The following is a 14,073-nucleotide window of genomic DNA, read 5'->3' as shown; positions in this document are numbered from 1 at the left end:
TTTTCCAAACCTGCATAGCCCTTTTAACCCCTTCATGAGGAGCGACGTACATGTACCGCGCCGCGAAGTGTCACTTGGCGCGCGGCAACATACATGTTCGTCGCATGGTTCCGGGAGCGCCGCGTCACCGGTAGCGGTGATCGGGCCGGGATGACTGCTGTTATCTAACAGCAGGCATCCCGGCACATCGCCGAGGGGGGTCCTGAGACCCCCCCATTGACCGCAATGCGCGCAAATCGCAGTTCAATTCAGACCTGCGATCTGCGCGATTCAGGGTCATACGGGTCACTGGGCATGCCCAGACAGCAGTTTGCTATCTGCGCATGCTGCGAGTTGTAGTTTTGCAACATCTGGAGGGCTACAGTTTGAAACCACTTAGTGATCTACAACCTGAACCCCTCTAAATATTGCAAAACTACAAGTCCCAGCATGCCCACACAGCAAACAGCTGTCTTGGCATGCTGGGAGTTGTACTTGCATGACTCCAGCCATTGCATAACTACATCTCCCAGCATGCCCTTCCGCAATCAGTACATGCTGGGAGTTGTAGTTTTGCAACAGCTGGAGGCACACTGGTTGGAAAATACTGAGTTAGGTCATATAACCTAACTCAAGGTTTTCCAGCCAGTGTGCCTCCAGCTGTTGCAAAACTACAACTCCCAGCATGCATGGTCTGTCAGTGCATGCTGGGAGTTGTAGTTTTGACCCCCCTCCCTTGTAAATGTACAGGCTACATTCACACTGGCGGCAGATTACAGTGAGTTCCCCGCTACAAATTTGAGCTGCGGGAAATTTTTCAACGCAGATCAAACTCCTAGCGGGAGACTCAGTGTAATCTGCCGCCAGTGTGAATGTAACCTAAAAACACTACACTAACATAAAATAAAGAGTAAAACACTACATATACACACGTACACTGCCCCCCCAACCACCACCCTTCCCCAATAAAAATGAAAAATGTATTGTACGGCAGTGTTTCTAAGATGGAGCCTCCAGCTGTTGCAAAACCAAAACTTCCAGCATTTCTGGACAGCAATTGACTGTCCAAGCATGCTGGGAGTTTAGCAACAGCTGGAGGCACCCTGTTTGGGAATCACTGGCATAGAATACCCCTATGTCCACCCCTATGCAAGTCCCTAATTCAGGCCTCAAATGCGAATGGCGCTCTCACTTTGGAGCCCTGTCGTACTTCAAGGCAACAGAATAGGGTCACATATGGGGTATCGCCGTACTCTGGAGAAATTGCCTAACAAATTTTTGGGGGCTTTTTCTCCTTTTACCCCTTATGAAAAGGAACAGTTGGGGTCTACACCAGCATGTTAGTGTAAAAAAAATATTTTTACACTAACATGCTGGTGTTGCCCTATACTTTTCATTTTCACAAGAGGTAAAAGGGAAAAACGCCCCCCAAAATTTGTAACGCAATTTCTCCCGAGTACGGAGATACCCCATATGTGGGCGCAAAGTGTTCTGGGGGCGCACAACAAGGCCCAGAAGGGAGAGTGTGCCATGTACATTTGAGGTGATTTGCACAAGGGTGGCTGATTGTTACAGCGGTTCTGACAAACGCAAAAAAAAAAACACACCCACATGTGACCCCATTTTGGAAACTACACCCCTCACGGAATGTAATAAGGGGTGCAGTGAGAATTTACACCCCACAGGTGTCTGACGGATCTTTGGAACAGTGGTCCGTGAAAATGAAAAATTTTGCACAGCCCACTGTTCCAAAGATCTGTCAGACACCAGTGGGGGGTAAATGCTCACTGTACCCCTTGTTACGTTCCTCAAGGGGTCTAGTTTCCAAAATGGTATGCCATGTGGGGGTTATTTTGCTGTCCTGGCACCATAGGGGCTTCCTAAATGCGACATGCCCCCCGAGCAAAATTTGCTCTCAAAAAGCCAAATATGACGCCTTCTCTTCTGAGCATTGTAGTCCGCCCGCAGTGCACTTCAGGTCCACTTATGGGGTAACTCCATACTCAGAAGAGATGGGGTTACAAATTTTGGGGGGTCTTTTCTGCTATTAACCCTTTAAAAAATGTGGAATTTGGGGGAAAACCAACATTTTAGTGAAAAAAAATAATTTTTTTTACATATGCAAAAGTCGTGAAACACCTGTGGGGTATTTAGGATCACTTTATCCCTTGTTACGTTCCTCAAGGGGTCTAGTTTCCAAAATGGTATGCCATGTGTTTTTTTTTTGCTGTTCTGGCACCATAGGGGCTTCCTAAATGCAACATGCCCCCCGAGCAAAATTTGCTCTCAAAAAGCCAAATATGACTCCTTCTCTTCTGAGCATTGTAATTCGTCCGCAGTGCACTTCAGGTCCACTTATGGGGTACATCCATACTCAGAAGAGATGGGGTTACAAATTTTGGGGGGTCTTTTCTGCTATTAACCCTTTAAAAAATGTGGAATTTGGGGGAAAACCAACATTTTAGTGAAAAAAAATATTTTTTTTTTACATATGCAAAAGTCGTGAAACACCTGTGGGGTATTAAGGCTCACTTTATTCCTTGTTATGTTCCTCAAGGGGTCTAGTTTCCAAAATGGTATGCCATGTGTTTTTTTTTTGCTGTTCTGGCACCATAGGGGCTTCCTAAATGCGACATGCCCCCCAAAAACCATTTCAGAAAAACGTACTCTCTAAAATCCCCTTGTCGCTCCTTCGCTTCTGAGCCCTCTACTGCACCCGCCGAACACTTAACATAGACATATGAGGTGTGTGCTTACTCGAGAGAAATTGGGCTACAAATATAAGTATACATTTTCTCCTTTTACCCCTTGTAAAAATGCAAAAATTGGGTCTACAAGAACATGCGAGTGTAAAAAATGAAGATTTTGATTTTTCTCCTTCACTTTGCTGCTTTTCCTGTGAAACACCTAAAGGGTTAAAACATTTACTGAATGTCATTTTGAATACTTTGGGGGGTGCAGTTTTTATAATGGGGTCATTTATGGGGTATTTCTAATATGAAGACCCTTCAAATCCACTTCAAACCTGAACTGGTCCCTGAAAAATTGCCAGTTTGAAAATTTTGTGAAAAATTGGAAAATTGCTGCTGAACTTTGAAGCCCTCTGGTGTCTTCCAAAAGTAAAAACTCATCAATTTTATGATGCAAACATAGACATATTGTATATGTGAATCCCAAAAAAAAATTTTTTGGGAATATCCATTTTCCTTACAAGCAGAGAGCTTCAAAGTTAGAAAAATGCTAAATTTTAAATTTTTTCATAAGGATGCAAGTTACCATAAAATTGTACCACTATGTTAAAGTAGAATATGTCACGAAAAAACAATCTCAGAATCAGAATGATAACTAAAAGCATCCCAGAGTTATTAATGTTAGTGACAGTGGTCAGATTTACAAAAAAGGGCTTCGTCCTAGAGGTGAAAATGGGCTCCGTCCTTAAGGGGTTAAAGAAGCCTTCCGGGATTTTTTTTTTTTGTTGTTGATGTTGCTTATATAGTGTAGCATAGGCTTTAATTAGAGAATAATGTAGTGTTTCTTTTGTACGCCTTGTGCTTACCTGATGTGCTGATTTGGAATTCATGGGATAGGTTCCATCTATCAACAGTGAAGAGCAATATGAACAAGAAAGTAGGGGGAGCACTCACAAAAAGCCGGCGTGAAAGCTTACCTGTACACCGGCGTTCCTGGTGTCCAGCTTGTTTTTACCAGCACCTGAATACAGAATCATTTTGCACCGCAACTGAGACCGGCTTTTCATGAGTGCTCCTCCTACTTTCTTGTTCATATTGCTCTTCACTGTTGATTTGCTATGCTGTCCGCAAGGGGTTAGAGCACCGAAGATTGGTGACTGGTGCACCGCATGCGGTGAACCACTCTAGAAGACTGTTCACACTTTCCCTCATTATCTGACATGCCACTGTAGGTCTGCATGAGGTAGTGCCAATCGCATTGTCCACATTTCCCTAGGTTCCATCTATGTTTACAGAACCACAATGATGTAGGTTGTGTAAAGCATTCATTATTGCACCTGGTCATCTCATCAGGTTGCCAGTGCTGGAGATAACACAGGTAAAGTCACTAGATTAAAGGGGTTCTCCACCATAAGGTGATTGTAGTGCGTACTTGGCAGACAGTAATGGACATGCTTAGGAAGGATCTGCACTTGTCTTGGGGCTAAAAGGCTATGTCATGAGATTAGCATAACATTGTGGCTAGCTTTTTGTGAACTGGTATTTCCTGTTTGACTTTTCTTTTTTTTTACTACAAATCCCACAATTTCCCTCCCTCCCACACATCAGCCACCCCACCCATTGAAACATAAATGAGCTGCATTCATTCAAAGCCCTGTGGTTTTCAATCAGGGTGCCTACAGCTGTTGCATTAGTTGCGGATTGATCCCTCCAACCATTGAAGCAGACAGGTTCCCTGTCATCAGTTGACTAGTGAGTCAGGTGTCCGCCGCATTGCAACCTGGGAAAAAATCTAAGACAAAAGTAATATTGTATGCTGATAAAAATAAATATTGGGGTGAGAAAACCGTCACACACAGGTACAGACACTATATTATGAACTACCCTAACTTTACAGCCCCTGTAGCATAGTCAAATAAAATAAAAATCCTGGAATACCCCTTTAATAATGGGTTGGTGTCAGTTCACACTGCAGTTTTCATTTTTTAGAAACGTCTTTAGGCTGTGTTCACACATTGAATTTTACTACATCTTTAACACACTTTTACAGATTTTCAGCTGTTTTTGCACAATTCCGGTACAGTATCCATTTTATGCCATGTTTTAGAGAAAATCACAGCAAAAACATAAAAGAAGCAGTATGAAACTAAATGTGTGAATGCAGCCTTAGGGGAGGTGTATAACCACTATATACAGTATCCAGATTCCATAGAGTTAGCAGGTGGAGCTGGTAGGGGAGGGTTCTTGGAGCTAGTAGGAGGACATTTGAGTGTTATTATGGCATTTTGTAGTCCACAGGAAGTCAGAGTCTGACATCCTGTTGAAACTATTAGGTTAAAGAGGGATTGGAGAGTCAGACTCGTGACCACATGACTAAGATAAGGTAAGGAAGCAGATTCAGCTCTGCTGAAATAAAAAAAATGGTGCTATACAACTAGTAAAAAAAAAGCAGTGAGTGCTTCTTCAGGGTAGGGTCACTCGTGCCTTATTTTGCTGCGTATTTTCTGTTGCATATTTTCCTACCCATTAAAGTAATTGGTTTGCTAAATCTGCAGCAAATTTTGTTACTCATTGAATTAGATAGGTAGGAAAATACACAGCAGCAAACACACATCAAATTAGGGCAAGTCTGACCCAACCCTTAAGTTTACCACATTCCATTGATGCATGCCTTTATAATTAACATCCTAAACTATTCACATCCTTTTTGTATTATTGTTTGCATCTATTGACACAAGTCTATACTGTACACACACATGTGTCATGAGTATTAAATGACTTTTCCCATTTTAAACTATTAGGATATGAACGAACCAGCTAGCTTTGTGCACGGATCTGTATATGGATGCAGAAATGAAACCTTGAACAACCCCCCGTATGTGCCAGGTAATAATATCTATACACATGCGTGATAATGAGTCAACAGGAAAGGAAAGTGAGGTAGCAGTGGTTTTTTACAAGCTGTGAAAAAGGATTTCCATTTTGGGGAATAGCAACAGTTTGGGCATCCTAGAAAGTGCACAAAAGGCACATAAACCTTTATGTATGCATTTTTCACAATTAGTGTAAAAAAAAAACATGCTTTACTTCTAATTAAAACATATCAGATGCAGAACATTTTTTATTTAGTTATTATATATGTGTAGTCCTACTCCTTGTTACGCCTAGCGCTCCGGGTCCCCGCTCCTCCCCGGAGCGCTCACGGCGTCTTTCTCCCTGCAGCGCCCCGGTCAGTCCCGCTGACCGGGAGCGCTGCACTGTCTTGGCCGTTGGGGATGCGATTCGCACAGCGGGACGCGCCCGCTCGCGAATCGCATCCCAGGTCACTTACCCGTCCCGGTCCCCTGCTGTCATGTGCTGGCGCGCGCGGCTCCGCTCTCTAGGGCGCGCGCGCGCCAGCTCTCTGAGACTTAAAGGGCCAGTGCACCAATGATTGGTGCCTGGCCCAATTAGCTTAATTGGCTTCCACCTGCTCCCTGGCTATATCTGATCTCCTCCCATGCACTCCCTTGCCGGATCTTGTTGCCTTGTGCCAGTGAAAGCGTTTAGTGTGTCCAAAGCCTGTGTACCTGAACTTCTGCTACCCATCCTGACTACGAACCTTGCCGCCTGCCCCCGACCTTCTGCTACGTCTGACCTTGCCTCTGCCTAATCCTTCTGTCCCACGCCTTCTCAGCAGTCAGCGAGGTAGAGCCGCTGCTAGTGGATACGACCTGGTTGCTACTGCCGCAGCAAGACCATCCCGCTTTGCGGCGGGCTCTGGTGAAAACCAGTAGCCTCTTAGAACCGGTCCACTAGCACGGTCCACGCCAATCCCTCGCTGACACAGAGGATCCACTACCTGGAAGCCGAATCGTGACACTCCTATCTATGTTATTTATAATTTAACAATCCAAGACAGGTAATACCCGGCACTGCAGCTTCACTAATGAATGTTCCGCTAGGCTTCCCTGGTGCTGCGACCTTTCCGGTGCTCACATAAACCAGTCCAAGACATAATCCATACAGAAGAATAAAAGAATGGAGCACTCACCAGGTTATTGTGGAACCACAAACTTCTTTATTGTATGTAAGCTTGGAGCGTAATCAGCGCTTCGTCAGGCCCCTCACAGAGGGGCCTGACGAAGCGCTGATTACGCGATACGGACCGTCGCCCAACCCATTCCCCCACCCAGCTCCATCTTTCCGCTCTCCCGCACATGTAGGAACGCTGCCAAGCTTACATACAATAAAGAATTTTGCGGTTCCACAATGACCTGGTGAGTGCTCCATTCTTTTATTCTTCTGTATGGATTATATTATTTATTACTTAGTTTCCCTCGCAGAGATCTTCACCTAATACCTGCTATCTCTAAAATGGCTGCTGAAGCTATATGTATAGGCTTTTGAAGTAGATGCGACATCACTCCTATTTTCCCTCCTGAAATTGGAGAGCAGTTTAAAAGACATTATCTAGCGGGAATTTTTTTTTTTTTTTTTTATTCATTTTTTTTTTTAGAAAAATGCCTATGCTACAGTATATAAAATAATAAACCTGTAATCACCTCCAGCACTGCCAGTGTCCTGCTCTGTTGTTCTGCTCTGATCCTCTTCCCAACTGCAGTGTGATGTTTAGGCCTCGAACGACGGGGCCCAATGTGTCATACTACCACTCAGCCAATCACATGGCCAATCAACCAATCACTGGCTAAGGTGGGAGATTGCTGCAGCCTGCAGCAATCTCCCACCTTAGCCAGTGATTGGTTGATTGGCCATGTGACACACTGTGAATCAAAATCACACCAGGCCCAAGCATTTCACTGCAGCTCATGAATACAGTTTTACAGTACAGAAGCTGCTTCTAATGTTGTCACAACCATAAAATGTAAAACTGACAAATAATTAAGTAACTAAGGAAAAAAAACTACTTCTAATGCTACTATTGTTAAATTGATTCATGACAATAATGTTTAGTATCTTGTGCTTCCTTCTTTTTATATAGCTTTAAGTTTCCGTAGTGAAGGATTGACACATAAGACCTTGTGCATGGACAGCCGACAATACTTACCTGATGGAACTCCTGTGAACCACTATGATGTCCACAATTTATATGGATGGTCACACGCAAAACCCACTTATGAGTAAGGCTTAATCATAAACCATGTTAACACTCACATTCAAATATACATATATATATATATATATATATATATATATATATATATATATATATATATGTTTACATATATATATATATATATTTTTTTTTTATATATATATATATATATATATATATATATATATATATATGTAACCTCGCCTGTTTTTTTTTTTTTTTGTTATGTGGTAAGAAAGCAAATTAAGAAAGTTTTTTTCCCCCACCATATTATGCACACTCACCATCACTAGTCCTACAGTAGCATTTGTTTCAGTTCTAGTCCTACAAACACATTTGATGCATCTGTGCAATGCATTACTGTAACTTGGTCATATGACCATCAATCTGACCAACAGATTATAAAAGTCCGTAAGGGGGTACTCCAGAGGGGAAAAAAAATTTCAAATCAACTGGTGCCAGAAAGTTAAACAGAGCATGAGCTAATCTCCATGGAAAACCTCTCCTGCTCTGGGAAGTTCCTTATATGGACAGAGGTGATAGCAGAGAACATTGAGGTCAGAATAGAAAGGAATAAACAACTTCCTCTGGAGCATACAGCAGCTGATAAGTACTGGAAAGTTTACAATTAAATAGAAGGGATTTACAAATCTGTAAAACTTTCTGACACCAGTTTATTTAAAAAATATTTGTTTACCTCCAGAGTACTCCTTTATTGTGTCAAAGGAAGTGGTCAGTCCTGGGTCAGCTGACCTTCTGTGAACTACAAAATGACATCATCAGATTCCTCCTAGCAGGCCACAGACTCCTCCCTAGTGGTTTTATATTAGTCATATACTTAAACTGAGGCTGTGTTAACTCGGTGAGTGCAGGATGCCCTCATGTTAACATCATTGTTCTATATCTATCATATTTCTTCTGTGCACCACCGTTTATCTGAATATATATGACGGATTATTGACTCTATTGGATTAATGCGACATGCAGTGTTGTTTGTCTAGGCTAGGTTGAATTGTGACTCCATTCAAATCTTTTGATTACAAATCACAATAAAAGGCATAATTCTTTACTTTAATTTTGGAAAATGAAACAAAAAACAGTCAAAAGACTGCATTTCCTTAAAAAACACCCAAACCCCTCCTGGAAAGAGAATAACACTCATGTCTACATGGCCTGATGAAAGACTAATCAGACTAGTCATAAAATAACTGATTGTTTGCATTTGGCATCAGATGGAGCCTAAGGGACATTCAGAAGGCCATCATATCTATCATATATAAACTAAAGAAATATCTGTAAAAGAAACTATTATTTTAAAACAGCCTATAGTGAAAGGCAATAGACTTTAAAGAATTACTATCATTTGTTGGTTTGCAGGGATAGCGTATATAGGGATTTTAATCTATGCAATTGATATCTATGTTGTGTCAGTTCTGTTATGAAATAAAGTGCAAAATGAACTACTAAGCAATATGTCACACAGGGCAGAGATATGTGCAGCCCTAAGTTTACTATAGCCACTTTTCCTTCTTATTTGAGTATCTACCCTAAGCCACATATTCCTCAACTGGTTGATGGTCTCTTTTACCAGTAAGTACAGGGATGTAACAATGTCAAAACAATAAACAACACTGTACAGAGGTCAAGGAAACAGGTCAGTTCACAAAGGGTTAACAGTCACAGAACAAGATACATAACACCAGAGTTAACAAACAAACAAGTAGAGAGGAGTGTAACATGGCAGAGCCAAGAGATAGCAGCGAAGGTACCAGTAAGCACAGAATAAACACGTAACTAACTGAGGTCAGAATACACAGAATAGAACAAGCTAGTAGCAGATTAAGAGCTAGTACTATATAACTGAACACAAGCAATGCCAAATTAGACTAGCCAGGTATTTATATGCACTTAAAAAGACCATGAACACTGAGACCAGATGTCATAGGCTCTAGGTCCAAGCCTGCTGATAGGACCGGGAGTCGTTATAGCAACACAATATGCCTAAATCAAGCATGGAAAGTTAACTCTAAAGTGATAACCATATCCTAATTACACAATATAAGGAAACTACCAACCAATACGAATATTGCATGAGGTTAGAGTCTAATCATAGAGTGGTCACCTAGCTACCTAGACATCAATTGGGTATCATATTTGGTGCAGTCCAGGCTTCCCTCAACCCTGACCAGTCTCTTAGTCCCAGCCATTGAAAAACACTCCTATATCATGATTCTGCCACCACCATGCTTTACTGTAGAGATGGTATTGGGCAGGTTATGAGTAGTGTTGAGCGGCATAGGCCATATTCGAATTCGCGATATTTCGCGAATATATGGATGAATATTCGTCATATATTCACTAAATTTGCATGTCCGTAATATTCACGTTTTATTTTTGCGAAAATCAGCACATGCGAAAAATAGCATCTAAAAAATTACCATAAGCGAAAATTCGCATATGCGAAAATTTACATATACAAATTTTCGCATATGCATATGCGTGTGCGAAAATTCGCTCGCCAGTCTCACACAGTAGTATTAGAGCCTTCTTTATACCACACAAACAAATATTCGTAATTACGAATTTATAGTGCTATATTCGCGAATATTCGCGAATTCACGAATATGCGATATTCATGAATAAAATTCGTATTGCGAATATTCGCGAGCAACACTAGTTATGAGCAGTGCCTGGTTTCCTCCAGACAAGACACTTGGAATTAGAACCACAAAGTTCAATCTTGTTCACATCAGACCAGAGAATTTTTCTCAAAGCCCAAGAGTCTATTAGGTGCTCTTTTGTAAACAAACTTCAGGTGGGCTTTCCATGCATCTTTTGTGGATTCTTGGTCACCACTTTTACCAATGTAATTCTTCCCAATTACTTAGTTTGGTGGAGTGGCCAGCACAAGGAAAATTACTGGTTGCTCCAAACTTCTTTCATTTTAATAAAGAAATAATTTGAAATCTTTTATATTGTCAATATAGAGTATTGAATGCAGAGTGATGAGGCATTTTATTTTTGCTCAAGGCCTCACCATAACCCAATGTGGAAAAAATTTGTTATATATCCCAATGCATTGTATACTCTAAAAATATATATTACTCTAAATATAGATTTTCCTATTTTCACTTAGTGCTCTTCGCAACATCACAGGAGAACGTGGAATAGTCATAACCCGTTCTACATATCCATCATCTGGAAAGTGGGCTGGGCACTGGCTTGGGGATAACACTGCAGCTTGGAATCAAGTAGATAAATCTATTATTGGTAAGTTTAAAAAGTCACTGCCAATTTGAACAACCTTCCTTCACATCTTTGTAAATCTGTTTATCAAATCATTTACCATAAACAACTCCTCCCCAGAACACATCCCCCCTTTAAAATTCTTGACCACTAGGTTTCTCAGTTCCTTGCAAATTGCTGTGTACTATCTGTTGTGAGACAAATTCCATCCCTAGAAATAGATGTTTGTGGAAAAAAAAATTGAGATAATCATAATATTTGGGATCACTGCAGACAATTTGTACTTGCAAGTCCCCATTGCCTTCACAGTTTTCTTTCATCATACCTATATATTACGTCATTTTAAAGCTTAACTGTCACTTTAATAAAAAAAATTGAAAAATAAAACTTTGAATTGTCACACAGATGTGAAAAGTCTTGATCAGTTGGGTTGTGGGTGTTCAGACTCCCACTGATCTAGATAAAGCACATCACTAAGAGCTTCACTCCCTGGCTTGAGTTTATCAAGTTCAACAACTATACAGTAGGTAGGAAAAATAAAACCTTTTTAAGAAAAATGATCTACATTGACATAAAGAATGGCACTGAGAATAAATATCTCATACAGGTAAGTAGATAAAACAGTGTCAACAGTAAGCTAACTAAATGCCAATGTATTAATGAATTCATTGAGAACTGTAACTCTCTACGTGAGCTCAATGTAGTTGCAGTGGCAGGCAGGCAGAATTGTATCATATAACCACATGCTTGAATGGAAGGAAATAGAGACTTTGGAAATCTGTATGTAGAAAAAAAAAAGGCTCTGACTGCATTGTGAATCGTGGGCCTACTTCAATTAAAGGGGCAAAGGATAGGGGATAAGATGTTAGATCGCCGCATCCCGCTGCTGGGGACCCCGGGGATCGCCGCTGCGGCACCCCGCCATCATTACTGCACAAAGCAAGTTCGCTCTGTGTGTAATGACGGGTGATACAGGGGCCGGAGCAGCGTGACGTCATGGCTCCGCCCCATATGACATCACGGCCCGTCCCCTTAATGCAAGTCTATGGCAGGGGGCGTCACGCCCCCTCCCGTAGACTTGTGTTGACAGGGACGGACCGTGACGTCACGAGGGGCGGAGCCGTGACATAACGATGCTCCGGCCCCTGTATTGCCCGTCATTACGTGCAGAGCGATCTCGCTCTGCGCAGTAATGATAGCGGGGTGCTGCAGCAGCAATCCCCGGGGTCCCCAGCAGCGGGACCCCGGCGATCTGACACCTTATCCCCTATCCAATGTCTAGGGGCGGAGTACCCCTTTAAATGTGATTCAATTATACTTACTTTTCTTGCCCTTGACCCTCACCAATAATCCTCTTACCACCATAAACTCTATAATAGACTATATAATTATAGTGTTAACTTAAAATTATCCTAGATCTAAAAGGATATAAGATATTAACCTATAACCTCCCTAGACCATGGGTAATTTAAATGCTATCCCTTTCATCACCATAGACCCCCCAGATATATTAGGTTTTACATGCTACTAAGCCACCTTCCTTCGTTTAAAAAAAGATTTAGAAAATTAGCAGTATACTCAAGGTGGGAAAGAAGCATGTAAATTTGACCACCATTGTTCTGGGAACCCTGAGTAAAAAGAAGATTGTGCCAAGCTCTAGCTTCAGTATATCTGTGCCCCACTCCAATAAGCTGTAAATATGTGCAGGGCTTTCCCTATCTACATTCTTTATAACAAGTGGGGTAACACCAGAAGGGTAATACTGCTTGAAATGTGAAGGGGCTGTTGCTACGATCAATGTGCCCTCATTTTTCAGAAGCTGAGGACCTTACTATCATAGGATTTTGAGGTGTGACAGGATGAAACCTCCCCAATTCCAATTTGTGTTTTGCAATAAAGTCCTCCTGCGCGACAGAGAAATGAAATCTCAAGTGTATGAAATATTTACATTTTCTATCAGAGACCAGGAAAAGAGTTCAGAAATAAATATTTCTTTAATTTCCAATCTTCATTGCAGACTTTCTTTTCTTTTGAAACTAAGCAGCTTGCTTATTTATTTATTTTTAGGCATGCTGGACTTTAGTCTCTTTGGTATTTCATACGTAAGTAATTTATTGTTTTATTAAATGTTAACAATTTAGCCTTTTTTTTATTTTTTACAAAATACTATGTCTCACCAACATTTCTTTTTGGGTTACTGTTTTTATGTAGACTGGTGCAGACATTTGTGGATTTTTTGAAAATACCACGTATGAACTATGTGCCAGGTGGATGCAACTTGGAGCATTTTACCCATTTGCAAGAAATCACAATGGAATTGGATGGAGGGTAAAGTATTTTACATGTCTTTTTTTTGTTTGTTTGTTTGTTTTCCTCATAAAGTTTAATTAATTACTTTGGTGTTAATGTAAGTATAAATCTTTGTTTTAGAAAGGAAAAAAGGTGACTGGTTCTCTAGGTCTATGGGGATTACTATAGTGATGTTCTGGTGAGATTGGGTGGTGGAGTGGTAGGGTGTTGTCAGTGTGTCTGTGTATATGGGATGATGGTTATGGTAGAGTGTTATATATTGTGAATGTGATATGTATGGTAATGAATGTACTAGAGTGTATGGCGGTGTATGAGATGCGTTGAAAATGTATGACAGTGTGTGAATGTGTGTGTATGATGTGTGTATGGCTGAGGCGTGTATGTTAGTGTAGCTGTGATAGAGGTTAGGTGGGATGGGTGAATGTGAAGAGGACAAAAAGAAAAAAGGAGAGAGAAAGAAGGAAAAGTGGAATGGTTTGTACTTGGATGCTTAAACAATTTATTTGTTATAAAATGACATACAATAAATGACATACAATATATGGAAAAAAGTGCTGGGCCCTAGCACTTATGTTTTCCAATACACAATAAAAAATAATAATATTCAATAAAAAACAACAACAATTAGTCCTAGCATACCAAGTCCAGGACTACTACTCTCAAGCACTGCAACAACTAATCTAACCCTGAGGCTAAGCACAGACCAAGGAAATCATCCCAGCGGGCCCAGGACCACACACGCGCCCATCACCA

At 41.1% G+C, this 14,073-nt stretch overlaps 1 protein-coding gene across 5 annotated transcripts in view; it reads left to right on the top strand.

Annotated features, from left to right (window-relative positions):
* The window catches only part of SI (sucrase-isomaltase), a 223,092-nt gene that overhangs the window by 146,638 nt on the left and 62,381 nt on the right, over positions 1-14,073 (top strand). For all 5 annotated transcript variants that reach the window (XM_056565086.1, XM_056565085.1, XM_056565087.1 and 2 more), the window contains 5 exons: positions 5,471-5,555; positions 7,651-7,789; positions 10,901-11,034; positions 13,078-13,112; positions 13,222-13,338. In XM_056565086.1, coding sequence (XP_056421061.1) covers positions 5,471-5,555; positions 7,651-7,789; positions 10,901-11,034; positions 13,078-13,112; positions 13,222-13,338 — 510 coding nt within the window. The remainder of the gene's footprint in view (positions 1-5,470; positions 5,556-7,650; positions 7,790-10,900; positions 11,035-13,077; positions 13,113-13,221; positions 13,339-14,073) is intronic.

This window comes from Hyla sarda, chromosome 3, assembly GCF_029499605.1.
Source record: "Hyla sarda isolate aHylSar1 chromosome 3, aHylSar1.hap1, whole genome shotgun sequence".
NCBI classification, from domain to species: domain Eukaryota; kingdom Metazoa; phylum Chordata; class Amphibia; order Anura; family Hylidae; genus Hyla; species Hyla sarda.
This window is presented reverse-complemented; position numbering and strand designations above follow the sequence as displayed.